Here is an 18,346-nt window from a genome sequence, read left to right as displayed (position 1 = left end):
GGCCTCTGGCATGGCTTCTTGGCATCACGCTTGAACAGGTTGGGGTCTGCATTTGTATTCTGTGCTTAAGCTAAAAAAGAGTGCTGTGCAAGTGTGGCGAGTGACAAATGCCGACAGGGGAGCCGTTTGTGATACATCGACAACCCCTGGATAACGAACGATAAGACAAAGAATTGACTTACTATGTATCCATGACTCAGGGTCGTCCTCGCCTTCGTCTAGACGTCATCGGGGGGATTCCGAGTGGCTGCAGAGACCAACTTGGAGGAATCCAGAGGCAATTGCAATGTATCACATGGCGGAGATCAGCATCCCCACTCGGTGGGGAGCTTCAACTCCGCACTGCTGGATACTCAACCAAGTCCAGTCTATCAGTCAGTCTCTCACCATGACCAATATCGTCGCCAATTCTGGCGTGGAGGTGTCAGAGTGGCTTGAAAGGCAGCTTGTGATGGATATTTTAGGTGCATGATAGCATACAGACCCGCTGTGCCTGGCCCGATCAGGGAACCGAAAAAGCGCCAGCTCGAGAAAGTCATGACACGGCGTGTTTTTGGCATTTACCAGCTTCGCGACGGACGCTTCTATCCCTTGCGTCCCGGAGATTCGCTGCAAAACATATATCATGTGTAGCCGAGTTTAAATGGCAGACATGGGTAGGCTTTCCCGTGGCGAACCAGCCGAACAAAATGCGTGCTCCAGCTCCAGGAGTGGCCCTTGCGGCGACTGTCACCTCGGTAGGTAGCCTTCCCAGATGTCATTCCTATGATAAACTCACATTGGCTGACAATATCCTAGCCAGCAGCCCTGGGCTTCGTGCCCGTGGCCATCTATTTTGATCTCTTCGCGACTCTCGTCCGCATTGGGAAGCCAGCGACATCAGAACAGATTACGAACGCTGCGAATGAGAGGCGAAGTGAAGAGGAAAAGCAAAAAGCACCTCTATGTAAGGACATCTGTCTGGAGAAGTAGACAAGATGACTGATTCATTTAGGTCCCCTGTTAACACGTATGGTGCTCGTCATAAACTACAGCTTGTTCCTTTACTAACTGACTGCAAGACGATACTCTCTTTGCCGTGGCCGGCTTGGGCTTCGTCGAGCTCGTGGAAGACGACGTCTACGAGGCCAATAGCATCACCCGCCACATGGTGAACATGCCATCTGCTCAACATGGAGCGCTTCACTTGTGCGGTCCACATTAAAAGAAATGTCAGATTCCCAGCTGACTCTGATCGACAGCACCACCGAGCCCCTGCTGGCCGGAGCATTTCTCATGCGCAAGCTGGTGGCGACCAACTTTGAGTATCCCTTTAAAGACCTGGACACCCCGACGCAGTATGCCTACAAGCTCATGGGCGAGGAAGAGCTCGCCAAGGAACACACCTACTCCATCATGGCCAAGCAGGGCCGCATGGACAGCTTCAACCAATTCATGGAAAGCAAATTTGGCAAATTCGGTCGCATGCCGGAGCGCGTCAAAGCCTTTGGCTACGATCTGGATGCCGCTGTGTTGGGGACAGAGAGCCCGATCGTCATGGTCGACATCGGCGGCGGTCGCGGCGAGATGCTCTTGGAGCTGAAGGAAGCGTACCCGCATCTTCAGCCATCGAACCTCGTGCTGCAAGAGTTCAACCCGGATATCGGCAGCGTGCCGGAGATCACCCAGATGGAGTGGAATTTCAAGGACGGCAGTCCCCAGCCGGTGCAGGGCGCGCTGAATTACTCGCTCAAGCACATCTTTCACAACCTGCCGGATCTGGACGCGCTGGAGCTGATGCAGAAGATCTCGCGGGCCATGGCGCCGTACTCGCGGTTGCTGATCCACGAATTCACCAAGAATAAGAACTACGGCAAGATGCATGCGACCATGATCACGCTGTATGGGGGGAGACTGCGCAGCAGCTCCGAATGGAAGCGTCTGGCGGCGCTGTGTGGGTTGACGGTGACTTTTGAAGCCTACCCAGAGGCGGGCGAGGGGTTGATTGAGATGAGGAAGTTGTAGACGGAAATCAAGTCCACCAGGAGTCTGTCAATGATTTTCATAGATAACTACTGATAACGATAATGCTACTCTGGAAGCCTACAGGAAAATGCATGGTATGCATACGACGTCCGTCGGGAAGATGCGTTTTCTCCCAGTCATCCGATTGGTAGTATTTCTGAAGCGTGATTGAATTTATTCGAGGTAGAGGACGACAAAGAAATCCATATAGCGAAGGATCGTCCGTTGTCCTGTATTGTGTACTCCGTACTCCGTACATACAGTGTGAATCCGATCGGGTTACCTCCGGACTTAGCGGAGGATCGACGACGGACGACAGACGGGGGTCGATCAAAATGGATACGTCAAGCTGGCTGGATCGATCTGATCTGCAGGGATCGCTGGCAGGAACAATAGTTCTCTCTTAATTTTGGGCTGTTCCAATCAGCGTCGCAGATCGATATCGCTAAAGTAGCATGGATCCACCGCCATCCCTTGCTTCGGTATAGCATTCCTCTTAACACCAGTCAAGAAGCAAGACTATCACACGGTTGGTTTAAGGCAGTTAACGAATCTATTATTTACAGATACCGCTAAAGAAACCACAGGTTTGGACAGGACATACTTGGACGAATGAGAGTCGACGATCTGACGCCAGCATATCGATGCTGACGAATATCTCCAGACAAAGAAATATTGAATTATCGAAACCACCAACTTTAACCGCGATGCTCGATTAGCCTTTATCAGGTTTTGTCATGGATGGTCCGGTCCATTCTTGGCCACTTGCTTGTCTGGTAGTCAATGATCGACTCGGCTATCTCCACATTCATAGCTCCAGACGCCCTTGCTTGACGACATCCCTTGCTGCGATCTTCTAGTCAGCCAGATGCATACCTAAGTTGCGTATTGGCTTGATCTGGATAATCCCCTCAGAGGATGGAGCAGTACATTCTCGCCTAGCTTTGAGTGGTGCGTTGCATACTGTGTACGCCGTACCTGTCACGTCAAGAGCTTCAATCCAGCCATGAGTTCAAACACGCGAGATCCGCATCTCTCCATGCGAACAATAGTGGCACGGAATGTTCCTTCCGGGCGCTGATTCTTCAGCAGCATTGATCTATCGGGCATGTTTTCTCGGGAGTTTCGTTTCTATACCGAATCAGCATGCAGGCAGAACTCGGCGGATTCTCTATACGCAACAAGGCCAACAATCGCCACCCATATACTCTAGATAATCGATAGTGGCTGACAGCAACTTCTTCTCTCATCTGCAGCCAATTACTGTACGCAGGGTGGGATCCGGTCAAGTTGCTGTCGTTATCCGCTGCTGGCCAGTCGTTAGTCAAATTGGATACTAAGAGAGAAGAAAGGAAGCGCCATATGTATATGTTCAAGCGACGTACCACACCTTAATTTCTTCAGGATCCATAAAGATTAATCCTGATATCATGCAGCTGTTGTAAATGATCATAAATCCTGTTCTGCTTTCTCTGGCTGTTTCTTCAATTCTTGGGCTTTATGCAATGAAATAAGAATACCATCGTCTCCATAAGAATACCCCCCCCCCCCCCCCCCTCTTCTCCCTCTCAGATTAACATATCTGTCTCCAGAGCAGCGATTCTATGGTGCTTCTTCGCAATTGACAACCACCTGTCAAGATGGACATCCCAAAACCAGAGGAAGGAGATGTCAACATCGGTAAGCAGCTTGCGTTCAGACTGAACATACAATTTTCTGACATTTACAGGCACCGACACCTTCCGAGCCTGTTGGGTATGCGCAGCGGACAGATCTGTTCCTTCAACCACTTCTAACCTGTCACAGGCTTTGACTGCTGTCGTTGGCCTTGTTCTGACGTTTCGACTGGGCATGAAGGCATGGGTGCGCTGGTCCCTTCCCCAGGTGTCTGCTCCGGAGAGAGTATGGGGCTTGGAGGATTTCATATTCCTGTTTGCCTATTCGGTAGATGTGGCTCATATGGTTCTCATCGAGCTGAGGTAAGTACCGACGAAACTTGGCCAGATACTTCGGGCTGATATCACTTAGTTATCACTGGGGACTGGGCCGACATTTCTTCTACCTGACCCCAGAGGAGAGGATTCAGGCTCTGAGATACGACTTTGCCTCGCAGCCTGCTGGTATGTCACCCGATGAGTTGACATGAATTGTACTAAGATAGTGAATAGCCGTCGCTGCGGCCATGATTTCTCGAACCGGAATGATGTGGTTCCTTTATCAATGCTTTGCCAACAGCAACTGGCGGCTGCGAATGAGCATTGTCGTTTGCATGATCATTCAGATCGTCGTCAATTCCATCACCATTGTTCAGATCGTGGTGCAGTGCGGACCAAATCCGTACCGTCCGGTACGAAGCAGCATTGCAAACGTACTTGAAGACCGGCGCTGACTCTACAGACCGACCGGACCAAATACTTCCACTACATGTGGGATCCTCTTCCTGCCGATGGATCCGTCAAGTGTCAAAGCCCGTCGGTACAGACTACCGTCGGATTTGTGCAAGGAGGTAAGTCAGTAATCTTTGGACATTTGGTCCTTCCGCTTACATAGGTTATGTAGGGTTCAACACGGTGATCGATCTTTCTTTGGCGGTTCTCGCCAGTTTTGAACTGTGGCAGTTCTTCCTCCAGACGCTTGACCGCAACCCTGGCGTGTCCGCTTGGACGCAGTTTCGCAAGATGAACAGCAGCGTCCGGTCCCGTCGGATATGGCAGACAATCACCCTGGGCGGGCCGTTGGTTCTGTCGGGAGTTGCTTCTATCGTGAAGACCTATGTATGCGCTGCATCTACTCGAGTCAATCAGACAAAAACTAACCCTTGCTTAGCTCCTGAAGTCTCTTGGAGACAGATCGGATTTTACCTGTGAGGAAACCCCTGTTCTGGCGAGTAATCAATTACTGACGGCAACTAGACAACATTGTCTCTTTCGTCCTGTGGGTCAAGTATGTTGGCAATTTTATTTCAATCAACGTGTTGGACTTCTGCTGATTGTGTTGTAGGATTGAGAACTATAGCATCCTCATCGCAACCTGTGCGCCAGTCATTCGCCTGTTCATGCGGACCTTTGTCGACCAACGTCGCGAAAGCCGGTATCCGGGGTATCCATGGTCGCGCTCTCACTCCAGCAACACCAGCCCAGGGCAGGAGATGAAGCGACGAAAGTCGTCTACGACGGGAACAGAAAGAACGGGAACAACAGGAACCGAACGGGCAGCCTCCAGCCCGAATCAGGACTTTCTCACTTCCGTCCCTGGCAGCAAGAGCGATCACGAAGGCAGCAACTGGAGCAGTCAATTCCCCAGCTGCAGTGAAGCTCCAGCAGCGCTGCCGCCTAGTGCAAACAGCAATGTAACAGTCAAGACAGACATTGTCGTCGAGGTCGACGATCCTTAATCGGTCGATGGCGCTGCTGCAGCTAATCGCACTGCCCATGGTGCATTATCGATCGGTGAGAGGAGTCGGGTTGAGCGGCATGGAGCTTTTCTATGGAGGGAGAGAAGGAGGAATGATACCCATGACTTTGTTTGAGGTCGCTTTCTGAATTCACGGTCGGTTGGTTGGTTGGTTGGGTTTTTTTTTTTTGTCTCGGTCTTTGATTTTAATGAGATGGTCATGCATGATGTAATTACGACGAACGCTATCATATATACATAGCTATGCAAAGATATTGAGAATTCTACATAGAATTAAAGATGTTGGAATGGAAAGAGAAAAGTTCAATAGGGGTGACTTTCTATGTGGTACGCAGAATTTTTGCATCTTTCTTTCCTTCCCTTGGTCTGGTTTTATTACTTCCAGATTATCCCATATGTACTGCTCAATCGATCGATTTGTGGCAAAGATTTTTTTTAAAAAAAAAAGCCCCGACAGACAGACAGTTCACCAACCAACCTAATTAGATTTAGGTAGTTTCCTTCCAATGTGGATTGTGAATTAATATCTCTCAGGACGAACGAACTCACGCGAATCCCAGGGACTTGGCTGATATGCCTATGGCTATTTTATATATATATACCATCTTGATCAATGAATTAGAGCAGTATCGATCTATCGATTGGACAATATCGTAAACATATATTTATTAGGACAACTGACTCCGCGAACAAAAGAGACATACGAGGGGGAAAAATACGATGAAACAAGATCGATCTATGAGTCAAACAGATTTCATGTTTCTCTTTGTAATGACGTACAGTAGTACATAGATGGGGGGAACAACGCCGATAGAGATAGGACATCTATTTAATATTGGAGTTATGTATATATGCATGTGCTGTACAGTACTATCCATTGTTACCTAGGTACATACTTCCGGATAATTCCTCAAATTGATCAGTGTTGATAATGATCATAAGTAGCATATGGGACTAGCGGGGGTTTCAAAAACCATTTATTAACTTTTTTTTTAAAAAAAAAAATAAAGATACTAATGTTTTATAAAAACCCAACATTTATAAAAAAATAACTTCTTCTTCATCTTTCTTTTTTAACTCAAGGCTGGATTCAAACTGCCTTTACGATCTACAGGCTATATACATCATAGTATCATCAGACCATGAGATTACACTTCCCAAAGAAGTTATATAAGGCTTCTATTTCATCTCCATCCAATTCAACTAACTACTAGACTACCTACTTATCTATAATTTGCACCGTGGACAGGGGAACACGGAGGAACAGGCTCCTGGAATTTATCAACGGACTGGATTGTAGTGCCGTGCTGCCGAAGTAAATAAAAGTAAGGCTGGATTCAGACACAGCACGCAAACACCAGGTGTTGGTCTGTTTCTGTTGGGGCCCTCAAGGCCTGTTTTTCACATTCACTTACTGTACTTCATTTTTTGCCAGTCCAAGGCCAGCGCACTGCAGACGAGCAGCTGCACTCTAGAGGAATAAAGGCTACGTCGTGGGCAGAAATGTATCCTACAACGGTTTCAAAAGATATGTACTGTTCCCAGCTAGCGGCCGCTATCAAGCTGCAACGACAAATTCAACTTGCGGCTGTCACTATTCCTGCCCGCTCAGAGGCGGTGCTACTGTAAAACAGTCAGTCAAATGCCGCGTCGTAGTCGAACTTCAGCAGGTCGTAGCCCTGATGTTGTGGAGAGATAGGTACTACTGGGGAAAAAAAAACAATTCCTGTAATACCGTTGGCAACCATTTCTACTTGAGTCTGTCTAATGTTCCTCCCCAGAATCAACATTTCTCAATAATAACTGACATTTCTCAAAGGTCCAACATTTTATTTATTATAGTGGCTAACTGTTAGATATCTAACAATTAGGTTATCACTTTTTATATACTTGCCATGGTGCAAAAAGAGGCGCCATGGCATCATCTTCTTGGTGAATCTGAACTAGATAGTCCGCCAACACATGGTAAACAAACCGGCTGAAAGAAAAAAAAAATCATAACCGTTGATGTCATTAGTAGGTTTTCAAAACCCTGGTGGCTGTGTACGGTACGTTTAAATTGTATTCTGTAGGGAGAGATAGGATGAACCAGCAGAAATGTACAGTATTCTGTCAGAGACAGAAGGTGATCATATTGAGAGGCTAACGACTGCTCTAAAGAAAAGTAATAATTAAAAAAAGATGGAAGAAGAACAGAAAGCGAGGCTTTTCATAAATCAAAACCCCCAATCCATATTTGGTAGATTTCCATCGCCTTCCTTGTTGTAGGTAGCTGCAGCCTTTACAGCCCGATTACAAGATCCCAGAACGCTGACATATTCTAACTGAGTGCATACATGTATATCTACATGTATCTATATTATATATACGAATGGTGAATACGATTCAAGATAAAAAGACGTTATGTATGTATGTATGTATGTATGTACATTGCAATTCTCCAGGAGCTGCAGTTTATATTATATTATATATTTACTGTACAAAATCTAGCTGGCTTTGTGCTACCTACAGTAGGATAGGAACCTATCCGTATCACCAGGCCAGGTATAGTTATGTTCTCTGATCATCATTTCTTTACTACGAAGCAGAGGGATGTTTCCGAATATCTTATTCTGACAGCCTGCTGGATCTAATTCTCCCTGCTCATTTCGGTGATGTTATATTGTTTCTCGAAATGATTGATTTGACGGGATATGTCACGGCAGGAGTACTCAGTAGCTAGCCTGCTGCCGTAATCGGTAAAAGACTAGGATGTATGTACATGTAAAGCCACTCGGCTTTTGAACTGCGCTCACTTATCAAGCATGTGATCAGGTTACAGCTATGCTGCGCTGTCACACTCGGCATATTTCAGACAGGTGATATGGAATGCTGACAGCATGAGTGGGTTGCAGAAGCATGCATCCCTATGGTCTGTGAATCTTCACGTTGCGAATGGACTCTTCCGATCATGTCTCGGTGTCCACAGGGACGGGATGCTTATGGCGCCGATTTCGTCGACTCGTGAGAGTACAACGTTCCCAGATCTTCGACGACCTTCCTGATCAAGGACGTCTCAATGCCATGCTCGAGCTCGTTTCCGGCCGAGGTATCATCCTAGATGCTATCACGGATTGCACGAGCTGGATGTTGCGGCATTCGCATACGTACAAGTACGTCAAGGCGAGGATGTGACAAAATCCCAGTCTAGTCTCAGACTCACTCGAAAACAAATGCTTCAGCCTGGGCAACGCTGGTCCACTCAACCCTGTCGTCGTTTCTTCCGTGCGAGCTCTTCTTGCATAATCCTTTCAGCCTCGCTGATTTTCCTTGGAGCATTTTGGACCACAGGCTTGCTGGATGGCAGTTTTCGCTTTGCTGCAGCGGCAAACACATTCGCAGGCTTTGTTGGAGGCTTGCTCACATTCCCATCAGCCGGCTTTGGGGCATCTTCCTTGCTGGCTTTAGCAGCATCAGCGTCTGCCGACTTCTTCAAACTGATCTTAAAGTCGGACCAATCCTTAGGTTGCAGCTCAGCCGCGGCAGGTTCGGCAGGTTCTGAGCTCGATGAAGCTGCCGAAGCTGCCATCTTGGCTCTCTCAACCTGCTCCTGGATTTCCCTCTGCATTCGCGATTCCTCCTCCTGATTACTCTTCTCCGCCCTGCGTAGTGCCTCTCGCCGCCTTATCGCCTCCGGACTGTTGTCAATCCACTGAATGAACAACCCATCCTCTTTTTCTTCCACTCTCAATACCCCTTCCCGCCCCATGGACTTTGCGAAATCGGTCAGGCTCGACCACTTCGTCGCGTTGAGGTGGATATGGGTCTTGTCGGCGATGTACTCCTGATAGAAGCGATTGACATGGATGGGCTTCTCGCCATGGCTCGTGCGAAGCAGTTCGAGGAAATCGCGCTGGAACAGACGGCTGTACTCGTTGATCCACTTCTTCGGGTCCTCGCCGACGACCAGCATGGCGCGATAGTGCGCTTCACTCTGGCAGTGCTGTTTGAAGCCATTCTCGTCGCGCATTTGCCGTTCGCATACTTGGCAGTACCAACGGAGGCGTTGGAGCCCTTTCTAGAAGCAGCACAATTAGTCATGATCTTCCTAAGCGATGACGAGAGGGATAGGACTTACCAGCTTCAGTTGCTTGCTGAGATGCTTCGTCGTACCAGGTTCAGCTCGAGGCATTTTGACTGAGGTGGACGAGTAGATGGAGGTATGTCTAACAAAGCTGGTTTGGTTTGATCTATCTTGTATCCTGACTAATGCCGGTCGATGGCGGTAAGTGCCGGCAGAATATGCCTAGAAGTCACATGTTGCACTAGCCCCGAGTGGCGGTGATTGCAGTCAATATTATTACTAATATCCGCCACACAAGCCACTGTACGGGCCTATGGCGTAATTGGTAGCGCGTGGTATGTTCCACACAACACAGACCAACTAATAATTACCTTCCGAATTCATGGCTAACAGCTTCTCTTGCAGCGACTCCAGATCGCAAGGTTATCCGTTCAAGTCGGGTTGGGCTCATTTTTTTTCTCTTCATCCTGTCATCTCACCGCTAAGTATACTGCCAGCCATCCGGACCAATGATACTCGGTAGATTTACTATGTGGGTCACGTGTTGAATAGAAACCCCCTCTTAGGGCTTGACTCGTAGAACTAGTTTATTCTCTTTCGATTTTACCAAATTACTCCTATTATCTATACTCCGTGTATTAATCTTCTTATTATAATGGCATGTTTCCTACTCTACTTATTTAAATTACTACTTACAGTTTAGGCTTATTTAGTCCCTTATGCAACAGGCAGCGAGATCGGATGATACAGTACGGGGGATGTATTCCATTAATTAGCTTTGGATGTAGAGGCGAGGCTAAGGGATATAATATTCCTGGGGTACATACATACATGTAGCTAGTCGTATAACCTACAATAAAGTATACAATCGCCTTAGTAGTACCTTAATCTAGTTTACTACTTAGGTATATGTATAACCCTGGGCATATAGCTCTAGCTTTCCTTAGAACGCCTCTTCTAATCTTGACCAGTGTGCCTAGCCCTAAAAAATTTCGAACTTAGTATGTCTGAGGCTACGACAGGACATGACTGCATCTTACATTTTCCATCTCAAACCTCTCCTTTCCAGACGATTCTGCTTGGATTTCCGCCAACATATCCGTTCCCGGGGGAAAATCATGCTCAAAAATTGGTTCACCGTCTCTGTTGATATCTCCAAAACTCTATATTATTCTGTTGGCATTGAACCATGGATTTTATGAGGTAAACGACCCATTGAGACAGTAGCAGTAGAATTCAATTTGGTTGATACGCCACTACGGATATCCGGAGCAGCATTATTATCGCCTGACTTGGATTAGAACGTGAATTGTCAGCAGAAAAGAGAGTACTCACTAAGAATGGCTTGTCATGGCACCTTTTTTTTAGTTGAGTGGAAAATTCTCGGACAATACTTCATACCTACCTAGGTATGTACAGTCTGTACCATCCAATAAGTATGTACACACATTATGCGTGCTGGAAAGGAATCCATATCCATTGATATCAGCTATGGGTATTTTGTGAATTATTATTCGGAATGAAGCTGAATCAATTGTTCTCCTTTATGGAGTTTATCACGTCTCATGCGTGAGACCGCCGAGTTTCCTTTGGATCCCTCTCCAGTTCCTCAACTCCATTAATTCAATTCAATTTAACTCACTACTCCAGATTTCCAATCAAGCCCCACTGGGTCAGTGGGATTGGAGGTCTCATGAAAATCATGCCACGACTAATGCAGCTGGTTTCGGATCGAACTCCTCGTCTTTTCGGATCCCGACCTGACCCCGCCTGCACCATGTAATGTTCCGCTGTGCTGGCAGGTTGCCTTGGTATTTCTGCATGCATTCTTTCGTATTCTAGTGCTTGTGGGGCTGTTGAGACCCCACGATGAACAGCACAGCTGCTGCTCGATGTGACAGTGGTCAATGGATCGGAGAATCAAGAAAGAATGTGATGTACATACGTACAGACGCTGCATCTCGCACTGGATTTTCAAATTAAAGTGATCTATTGCGACTATTTTATATGTTCTTCGTGTTCAATGGATCAATACAGTCAATGCTTCGTCGATATGGCTGGTCTCTGCTAGCAGAGATGAAAGATAAACCACTTCTGAATGAACTCACGACTTCCTCTGGCGGACCCGTGGGCTTTCGCCTTTCGAATCCTTGTACTTCACACGTGGCCACGCATTGAACCGCTGTCAGGAGATCAACCGGCGTCGATCAACGCCGATCAATCAGCGCAGCACTCTTGACCCCACGGAGCTCTAATCGACGTGATTTCTGGCAAGATCTATCTTTATTGCCCGCTTTATTCACGCAAGAATAACTGGACACCATGGCATCCCCGCCGCGCAAAGACGAGATTCTGATCGTCGGCGGCGGCCCATCCGGCTTGTTGCTCGCCCATGAGCTCCTCCGCCGTCGGGTCCCTGTACGAGTGATCGAGAAGCGTCAGGGTCCGTCGCACACCAGCCGCGCCATGACAATTCATGCCCGTTCGATGGAGATGTTCGACCACATGGGATTGGGAAATCGCCTCGAGGAGATCTTCTCGAATGCCCCGGCAATATCTATCACTTTCCCCATCTCCCGGAGGAGCAATGTCCACGAACGGATTACCGGTATGGCATCCTACTAAATTCGTCCTCTTTGCTGCCACTGATAACAGCAGAGTCCTTCCGACGCGATTCCCGTTCTACTGATCAGCCAAAACGATTTCGAGCAAGCCCTGCGGGAGCTCCTCTTCTCCAAGTACTCGATCGGGCCTGAGTATCGGACGGAGTTGGTGGCGTTGGAGCAGGACGAAACAGACGTTACGGCCGCCATTCGCCATGCTGATGGTACAATCGAGAAGAATGTCTATCCGTGGGTGGTGGGCTGCGATGGCGTACACAGCTTTGTCCGCAATGCAGCTGGAATAAAGTTTGAGGGAGGCAAGGTTGCCGTTATGAGTAAGTCCAGGAGAAATATACTAGTTATGATCACATCAAGCTAACTTCGTATGCAGGCATGATGGATGTGCCGCTGACGTGAGTGGATTCATAACGCTCAGCTGGCGAGTAACTGACAGACACAGCAACGTTACATTTGATGGCCGGTGGATGAACTACTATTTCAACAAGGACCTCTTTATGAACTGCACCAAGATGCCTGGCAAGTACTGGCGCATCTACATGAGCGAGCCTACTGGGCAGTATGTCTTTGCCCCTGACCAGCGAAAGGCCTACCAGGAGGTGGCCGACAAGCTGGGCATCGGGTTCAAGGTCGGAAAGCCACACTGGCAAACGGCATGGGATGTTCGCAATAATATTGCTGAGAAGTACCGCAATGGCCGGATGATTATTTGCGGTGATGCATCACATGCAAGTGCTCTCTCCCTCTCTCTCTCTCCCTCTTTCTTTTTTCCTGGTTACTTGCTGACATCCAGCAGGTGCACTCCCCATCTGGTGGCCAGGGAATGAACGGCTGCATGCAGGATGCGTTCAATCTCGGCTGGAAGATCGCAGCTGTGCTCAAAGGCCAGGCGGACGACTTCATCCTAGACACCTATGAAAAAGAACGAAAACCGATTGACAGCCAGATTAGCAAGGGGGCCATGGCTACTCACGAGATCGTCATGGGCTTCGGCATTCCTCCTGAGGAGCGGCGGCATCTGACTAAAGAACCAGACTGGGAATGGCGGGCGATCAACCTCGTCAGCGGCCTCTCGCATAACTATCGAGATGTGGCCAATGTGCCTGCTGGGTTGACGGCGGTGCCGGGCCCTCAGGCAGGTGAACGAGCTCCTGATGCACGTCACCTCGTCGAACCGAAACGGCGTCTGTATGATGCCTTCCGGAGGCCACAGTTCACAGTGCTGGTGGCACCAGGGACGACAGCACCAGACGACGTGATCGATATCGGCACGAAAGTCCGGGACCAGCTGAATCGGTTGTTCCCGGGCCAAGTGTCGACGTATCTGATCTCGAAGCAACACGATCCGCGGTTCGACTTTGACCACAAGTCGGAGGACGAACTGGACGAGTTCACGACGCGCTACGAGATTGGGCCGGAGGGACGTCTCGTCCTGGTGCGGCCGGACCTGTACGTGGGCATGGCCTGTCAGCCGAAGGAGTGGGAGGCAGTCGCCAAGTATATGACGCAGTGGTTTATCCCGCAGGGGATGACGTGAATGGAATTTGTAATTAAGATTAATACTGGCTGCATGTTATATAAGGATGGTATAGGTACTCGTCGAGCAAATACTACATAACAGGGTAATAGATGGAATCTCGACTCGCTCCTTCAGTCTTGTTCAGACATCTCTATACTATATCTTTCTTTCTGCAGTGGTTTTCTTTTGGTCGCTCGCATTCTCCATGTATGTACTGTACATGTTAAGGAATCACGACATTTCGTCCAATCCATTCTATCCCGGTATTTTCATGCACCTTGAGTTATCTACCCTATCCAGACTTCGACCTCTGCCCTGGGTGTGGGTTCAGTCATGACCTCAATCCCACCATGGCGTGGTAAATTATGCATTGGCATAGCGCATATTGTGATTGATCTCTAGCTCGGAATAGAAATTGTCTTTGGAGCAGCAGAGTTAGCTTTTGCTTTTGCCAATCCGCTCAATTCCACCGGCTGCTGCCATCTTGCTTATGAGACAGATAGTATAGTAATGATCGTGAAAAAAAAGAGAATCGGATTGAAAGGGGTCTGGTCTAAATGCTTCATTGATGACTTTTTTGCACTCTTTTTGCCTGCTATGCGCGAACTCCAGCGTATCACCGACGGCTGACACTTCGAGCCTACGCGTGCCGATGCACACGCTTCTCTGGAGTGGGAGGGTAGGATTCACTACGGCTCTCTTGGCTAGCCACGGATAATAGCTCGAGACAGCCTCTGCTGTGCTCACCGAGACGTTGTCGTGGCCTAGTATGTTGCATATTCTCGAGAGAGAGTCGCGAGCCATGAGAAGGCTCCACTGGCGCGATACGTCCATGTAGAAGTACAGGTTGCCTTCGTTGTATGCGACATACCTCTTGTCAACGACCTTCTTCTGGAGCTCGTAGCAGCGCTTTAGTGACGGGTCATTGCGTTCATCCCACCCATCGTCTGCTGTGAAGGCGAAGCCGGGACCAGTGAGGGCTGAACTGTCGTCGGACGCGATCACTTCATAGCCTACCTGGCTCTGCTCCTCTGCGTCCAGTTCCGACATCTTTGCGGAAGCACAGGTTTGCGCTGCACAGTTGCGTCCACACCGACGACTCGCAGTCGTTGCGTGTACACGCAATTCGCTACAACATGGATCTCAACAGTCTCGCACGCACAGTGGACGAAGGCGCGAGGGTGAAGTGGGTTGGCACGGTAGCGGATTTGTTAAACAGTTAGTTATTGTAATGTTGATTATAGTCAGAGAGAATATGTTTATCACGAAAGCTGCCTCATAGTTAGCCAGGGAACGAGCAAGATTTTATAAAGGAAAATTGAACTCACAGAGGGTATTCCATGAGCACACTGAGCCGAAGGAGGGAAAGAGAAAGAGAAAAAAAGATCTGACTTCGTGTGCAAATGACATCTTCTTATACTGTACGGGTAGTTATGTTCATGTAAAAGGAGCAGAATCAATGAATCACTGATATTTTAGGACGGAAGGAAAAGTATGTACTATAGCTGACCTGTGTTCAGGAGGTTGTTTCGTAGATCAAGGAAGTGAGAGTCAACTAATGATGGGTGTTGACTTGCCGTCGCCATGCAGTCTTTTCGGTCTTTTTGGCTTGGAGATCTTGCTGATTGGCTTTAACTTTGTTTTCCAGATCAGGAACGTTCGCGAAGTGGCACTGTGGTGTTCTTTTGGGAGTGTCGCAACATTTGACATTGCGACATCGAGCAAGTAGATGGACGTTATGACATTTGTATTTGCAGTACTAGCTTAAACCTTCCAAATTCCGCATAAATAAGTGAGCACAGGGTAAGCGCATTCTTTGGATGGTTGATTGATTGCTCCAGGAGATCGATCAAAGATAGAGCACTGCACCAGGAAACAGAGCCCATGGTCCAGACAGTTGCCTTTTCCTTCCAAAGGAACTGGAGGAACTTGCCTTTTACGGAGTTAACAGAAGGCTTTTTGACGTCAGGGTTATCAACTGTAAACACAGGAAACGGAGGGTATCTCTTTAACCAAAATTCTGCGCGCCATGAGGGTCAATATGGCAGGCATGGTCCGGATGCAATATCTGGTCAAGCTTGGACTCAACTCACTGTCTGCAACGAAATGGGCAACATGATTGCTCTGGGTGAGTTTTGGCAAGAAAGACCCTCGCTAGGGAAAGAGAAGGGTCCTCTTCTCTCTCAATGTGTTCACACTAGGTTGAATTGGTTGTCTCTGGCTTGACCTTGTCAGTTCTCGGGACAAACAGGCTGCATCTTGGTTCTGGTTCCATCAGCCAGACAGTCGCGTAACTAGTTTGCCCTTTTGTTCCCTGTTGTCTTGCCAGAGCAGCCCAGATAAGATCAACAGGTGTCGTCCTGGGTAGGGCAAAACAACATGCGGACCTGTTCTGTTTTGTTGCATTCGACGGAAAGAATGTTGCGTAACGAACCCAAAGCCCGTTAGCTAGTAGGTCTATCTAGAAGCTATGAGTAGTTCAGAACGAAGAGACTAAGCTGGGGGAGAAAGAAGCTATCTACGAGGTCCAGCGAGATATCTCACAGATTCTGCCGGTCATATGCCTCACCGCCTAATGCACCGCCTAGTTCGGACCGTCACATGTTGTTCCAATATTCAGAGTGAACTCGGGGAGCAAGATCTCCAAAGATCTTGTAACAAAACATAGAAAACTGTTCAAACTCTAGGTCCCACAGCAGAGCCGTTTTGTGGTCGTTTCATGGCTGAATGCCTTGCATGGACAAGGAAGAAGGAAAAAAAATACAGCCCCTGCCAGCAACATGGTGAGTTGTATGTTGCGTATATGTACCGTACTTTGGCAGTTTCAGAGGCCCAGCAAGCGTAGGTGCTCTCTCATCAAGCTTGTCAAGAATAGTTCCTATCATATGCGATCACAGCCACGGTCATATTGGAAGGATTCTTCAAGAGGTCGGCTTTAGCTAGCTGTTCAATCTCCCCTTCTGCTGAGCCGTTCTCTCAGGCGTATACTGTAGTGCAGACATATCAGCAAACAGTCTTCGAGGCCTGGTAATAATATGATATGACCAACCACCTCCGGTGGAGAATTGCCATCCAGTAGCATGTTGGTGGATGCTGTCGAGATATTTCTGAAAAACTGGGATATCGTCGAGAAGTGCCTGTGCCTGGTCATACTGTTCTGCCAGGTTATCCAGAATACAGGCCTTGGATGGTGTGAACGGTGTGATTTGCCAAGTTTGCCTTGCCACTCGCTGGTATTTAGAACTTCTGCTTCAAAAGCAATCTTTGATGTATCACCATCAAGCACTCGACGAACGATGACCCAAACTCTTGCTAGGTCAGCAGATATTTCTTGTACCCCCGCTGCAGGCTTTCATGATGCTTATCCTGACGCTTCTAGTCATCTTCTTGCGACTTTTCGAGGTGCTTGATTCGCTCTTCCAGTTGTAGTCGTTTCCGCCGCATCTTGCCGGCTTCATGGCTTGTCTCCACTCCTCGACTGGATTGTACAGATCCTCGCCAAAGTCATCATCGATCATGCGCATGCGCTGGTCCCGAGCAAGCTATGAGGTGATTTTGTCGTCCTTCCCCAGGAGAGATGTCGTGTCGGCGATTCGACTAGATTTTGCCGGCCGTCTGCACGCAGGAAGAATGTAGATATATACCGTCGGTCTGCCCAAATTAAGAGTAGTCAGAATTATCCAACTCCGAGAAAAGAAAAAAAAAAGGGCGTTTCTTCATAGTTTTTCTTACCAGACTCTCTCCGATCTTTTCTGGACATCTGCAAAATCCACACCTTATAAGGCCCGGCGCGACAAGGACTGGACTGGACCGAGTGCCTGCAATACATTCTCGGTCATCCGGCTGGTGATGGTAACTCCAGCCTCGTTTCCTACAACATAGAAACTATGTTGGAAAGTTTGGCTGAACGAGGTTTGCAGGGAACGCCAATGATGGAAGCTGTTCGCTGTCGGATTTCTGCTTCGAATCCCATCCATTCCAGGTTATATATATAACGCCAGGATCAACAAAACCGTTATTGGCAACTTTTGCAAAATGGAACATGCATTCTCGCAGACTCAGAGAGAGCCATTTGCCGAGTTGAGAGCTTAACGTCGTGGCGTGATAAAGGGTGACATGGAATTCGCATTTCTTGATGTCAGCTTGCAGCCCTGCTTCCCGTAATCGATCCAAAACCTTCTTGACATGGGCCTCATGCTCCCTCATCCCTCGAATAGATGAGGATGTCATCAACGAAACTGCTCACCAAGCACCTGTCTAGTCCTTTTCAAGAATATTGTTTGATTATAGGTGGTGAGGAACCCGGACATGGTTCGATAATCATCGGTGTATCGCGCTATCTGTCCTGCTTGATTCAATAGATTAGCAATAGTCCAGTGATCAGGATGATCCACATACCAAGGACAGTTATTGACAGACTCAAAGAGAGCCGTTGGCTGAGTTGAACTGAGCACTTGATGTACGTCATGGTGTAAGAAATTTATAAATCACTGGTGATGATCTCTCGAAGGTCCAAGCACCTGTCCAGGCCAAGAAGCTGACGACAGCGACGTTGACATAGTCCTCGCTCGGCGATTGAGAGAACATTGCAGGTACCTTTTTCGGGTTCGCCGCTGAGTGTACAGAATGCCCACTAACCACTCGGCTGAATTGTGCGCTTGAAGTCAGTGACGACTGGCTGTCTGTCATGTCCTTTTCAAGAATATCGTCTGATTGTATGTAGTC

The 18,346-nt window shown here is 48.1% G+C and overlaps 7 protein-coding genes and 1 non-coding gene across 8 annotated transcripts; 4 read left to right on the top strand and 4 right to left on the bottom strand.

The window, feature by feature from the left end:
* Positions 1–689: 689 nt before the first annotated feature.
* VTN77DRAFT_5896 (uncharacterized protein) lies at positions 690–2,004 on the top strand (the record flags this gene model as incomplete). The annotated part of the gene is made up of 5 exons (XM_069422113.1): positions 690–737; positions 799–946; positions 995–1,009; positions 1,062–1,188; positions 1,242–2,004. The coding sequence occupies 5 exons, from the start codon at positions 690–692 to the stop codon at positions 2,002–2,004; spliced, it is 1,101 nt and encodes a 366-aa protein (XP_069276609.1).
* Positions 2,005–3,644: 1,640 nt separating this feature from the next.
* VTN77DRAFT_5895 (uncharacterized protein) lies at positions 3,645–5,398 on the top strand (the record flags this gene model as incomplete). The annotated part of the gene is made up of 10 exons (XM_069422112.1): positions 3,645–3,684; positions 3,734–3,759; positions 3,811–3,983; positions 4,033–4,124; positions 4,173–4,351; positions 4,402–4,510; positions 4,564–4,778; positions 4,831–4,867; positions 4,917–4,947; positions 5,005–5,398. 10 exons carry the CDS (start codon positions 3,645–3,647, stop codon positions 5,396–5,398), a joined length of 1,296 nt encoding a protein of 431 aa, XP_069276608.1.
* A 3,261-nt stretch (positions 5,399–8,659) lies between these two features.
* VTN77DRAFT_5894 (uncharacterized protein) lies at positions 8,660–9,589 on the bottom strand (the record flags this gene model as incomplete). The annotated part of the gene is made up of 2 exons (XM_069422111.1): positions 8,660–9,475; positions 9,536–9,589. 2 exons carry the CDS (start codon positions 9,587–9,589, stop codon positions 8,660–8,662), a joined length of 870 nt encoding a protein of 289 aa, XP_069276607.1.
* A 199-nt stretch (positions 9,590–9,788) lies between these two features.
* VTN77DRAFT_t96 lies at positions 9,789–9,931 on the top strand. The gene has a single exon. It is a non-coding gene; the product is annotated as a tRNA-OTHER (tRNA).
* Positions 9,932–11,957: 2,026 nt separating this feature from the next.
* VTN77DRAFT_5893 (uncharacterized protein) lies at positions 11,958–13,639 on the top strand (the record flags this gene model as incomplete). Its single annotated transcript, XM_069422110.1, has 5 exons — positions 11,958–12,089; positions 12,140–12,419; positions 12,476–12,497; positions 12,545–12,830; positions 12,899–13,639. The coding sequence occupies 5 exons, from the start codon at positions 11,958–11,960 to the stop codon at positions 13,637–13,639; spliced, it is 1,461 nt and encodes a 486-aa protein (XP_069276606.1).
* A 417-nt stretch (positions 13,640–14,056) lies between these two features.
* Positions 14,057–14,671, bottom strand: VTN77DRAFT_5892 (uncharacterized protein; the record flags this gene model as incomplete). Its single annotated transcript, XM_069422109.1, has 1 exon — positions 14,057–14,671. The coding sequence occupies one exon, from the start codon at positions 14,669–14,671 to the stop codon at positions 14,057–14,059; it is 615 nt and encodes a 204-aa protein (XP_069276605.1).
* Positions 14,672–14,764: 93 nt separating this feature from the next.
* VTN77DRAFT_5891 (uncharacterized protein) lies at positions 14,765–15,031 on the bottom strand (the record flags this gene model as incomplete). Its single annotated transcript, XM_069422108.1, has 2 exons — positions 14,765–14,892; positions 14,950–15,031. 2 exons carry the CDS (start codon positions 15,029–15,031, stop codon positions 14,765–14,767), a joined length of 210 nt encoding a protein of 69 aa, XP_069276604.1.
* A 2,104-nt stretch (positions 15,032–17,135) lies between these two features.
* Positions 17,136–17,450, bottom strand: VTN77DRAFT_5890 (uncharacterized protein; the record flags this gene model as incomplete). The annotated part of the gene is made up of 2 exons (XM_069422107.1): positions 17,136–17,272; positions 17,354–17,450. 2 exons carry the CDS (start codon positions 17,448–17,450, stop codon positions 17,136–17,138), a joined length of 234 nt encoding a protein of 77 aa, XP_069276603.1.
* Positions 17,451–18,346: the final 896 nt, after the last annotated feature.

This window comes from Rasamsonia byssochlamydoides (assembly GCF_041956645.1).
Source record: "Rasamsonia byssochlamydoides strain NRRL 3658 unplaced genomic scaffold VTN77scaffold_43, whole genome shotgun sequence".
NCBI classification, from domain to species: Eukaryota; Fungi; Ascomycota; class Eurotiomycetes; order Eurotiales; family Trichocomaceae; genus Rasamsonia; species Rasamsonia byssochlamydoides.
This window is presented reverse-complemented; position numbering and strand designations above follow the sequence as displayed.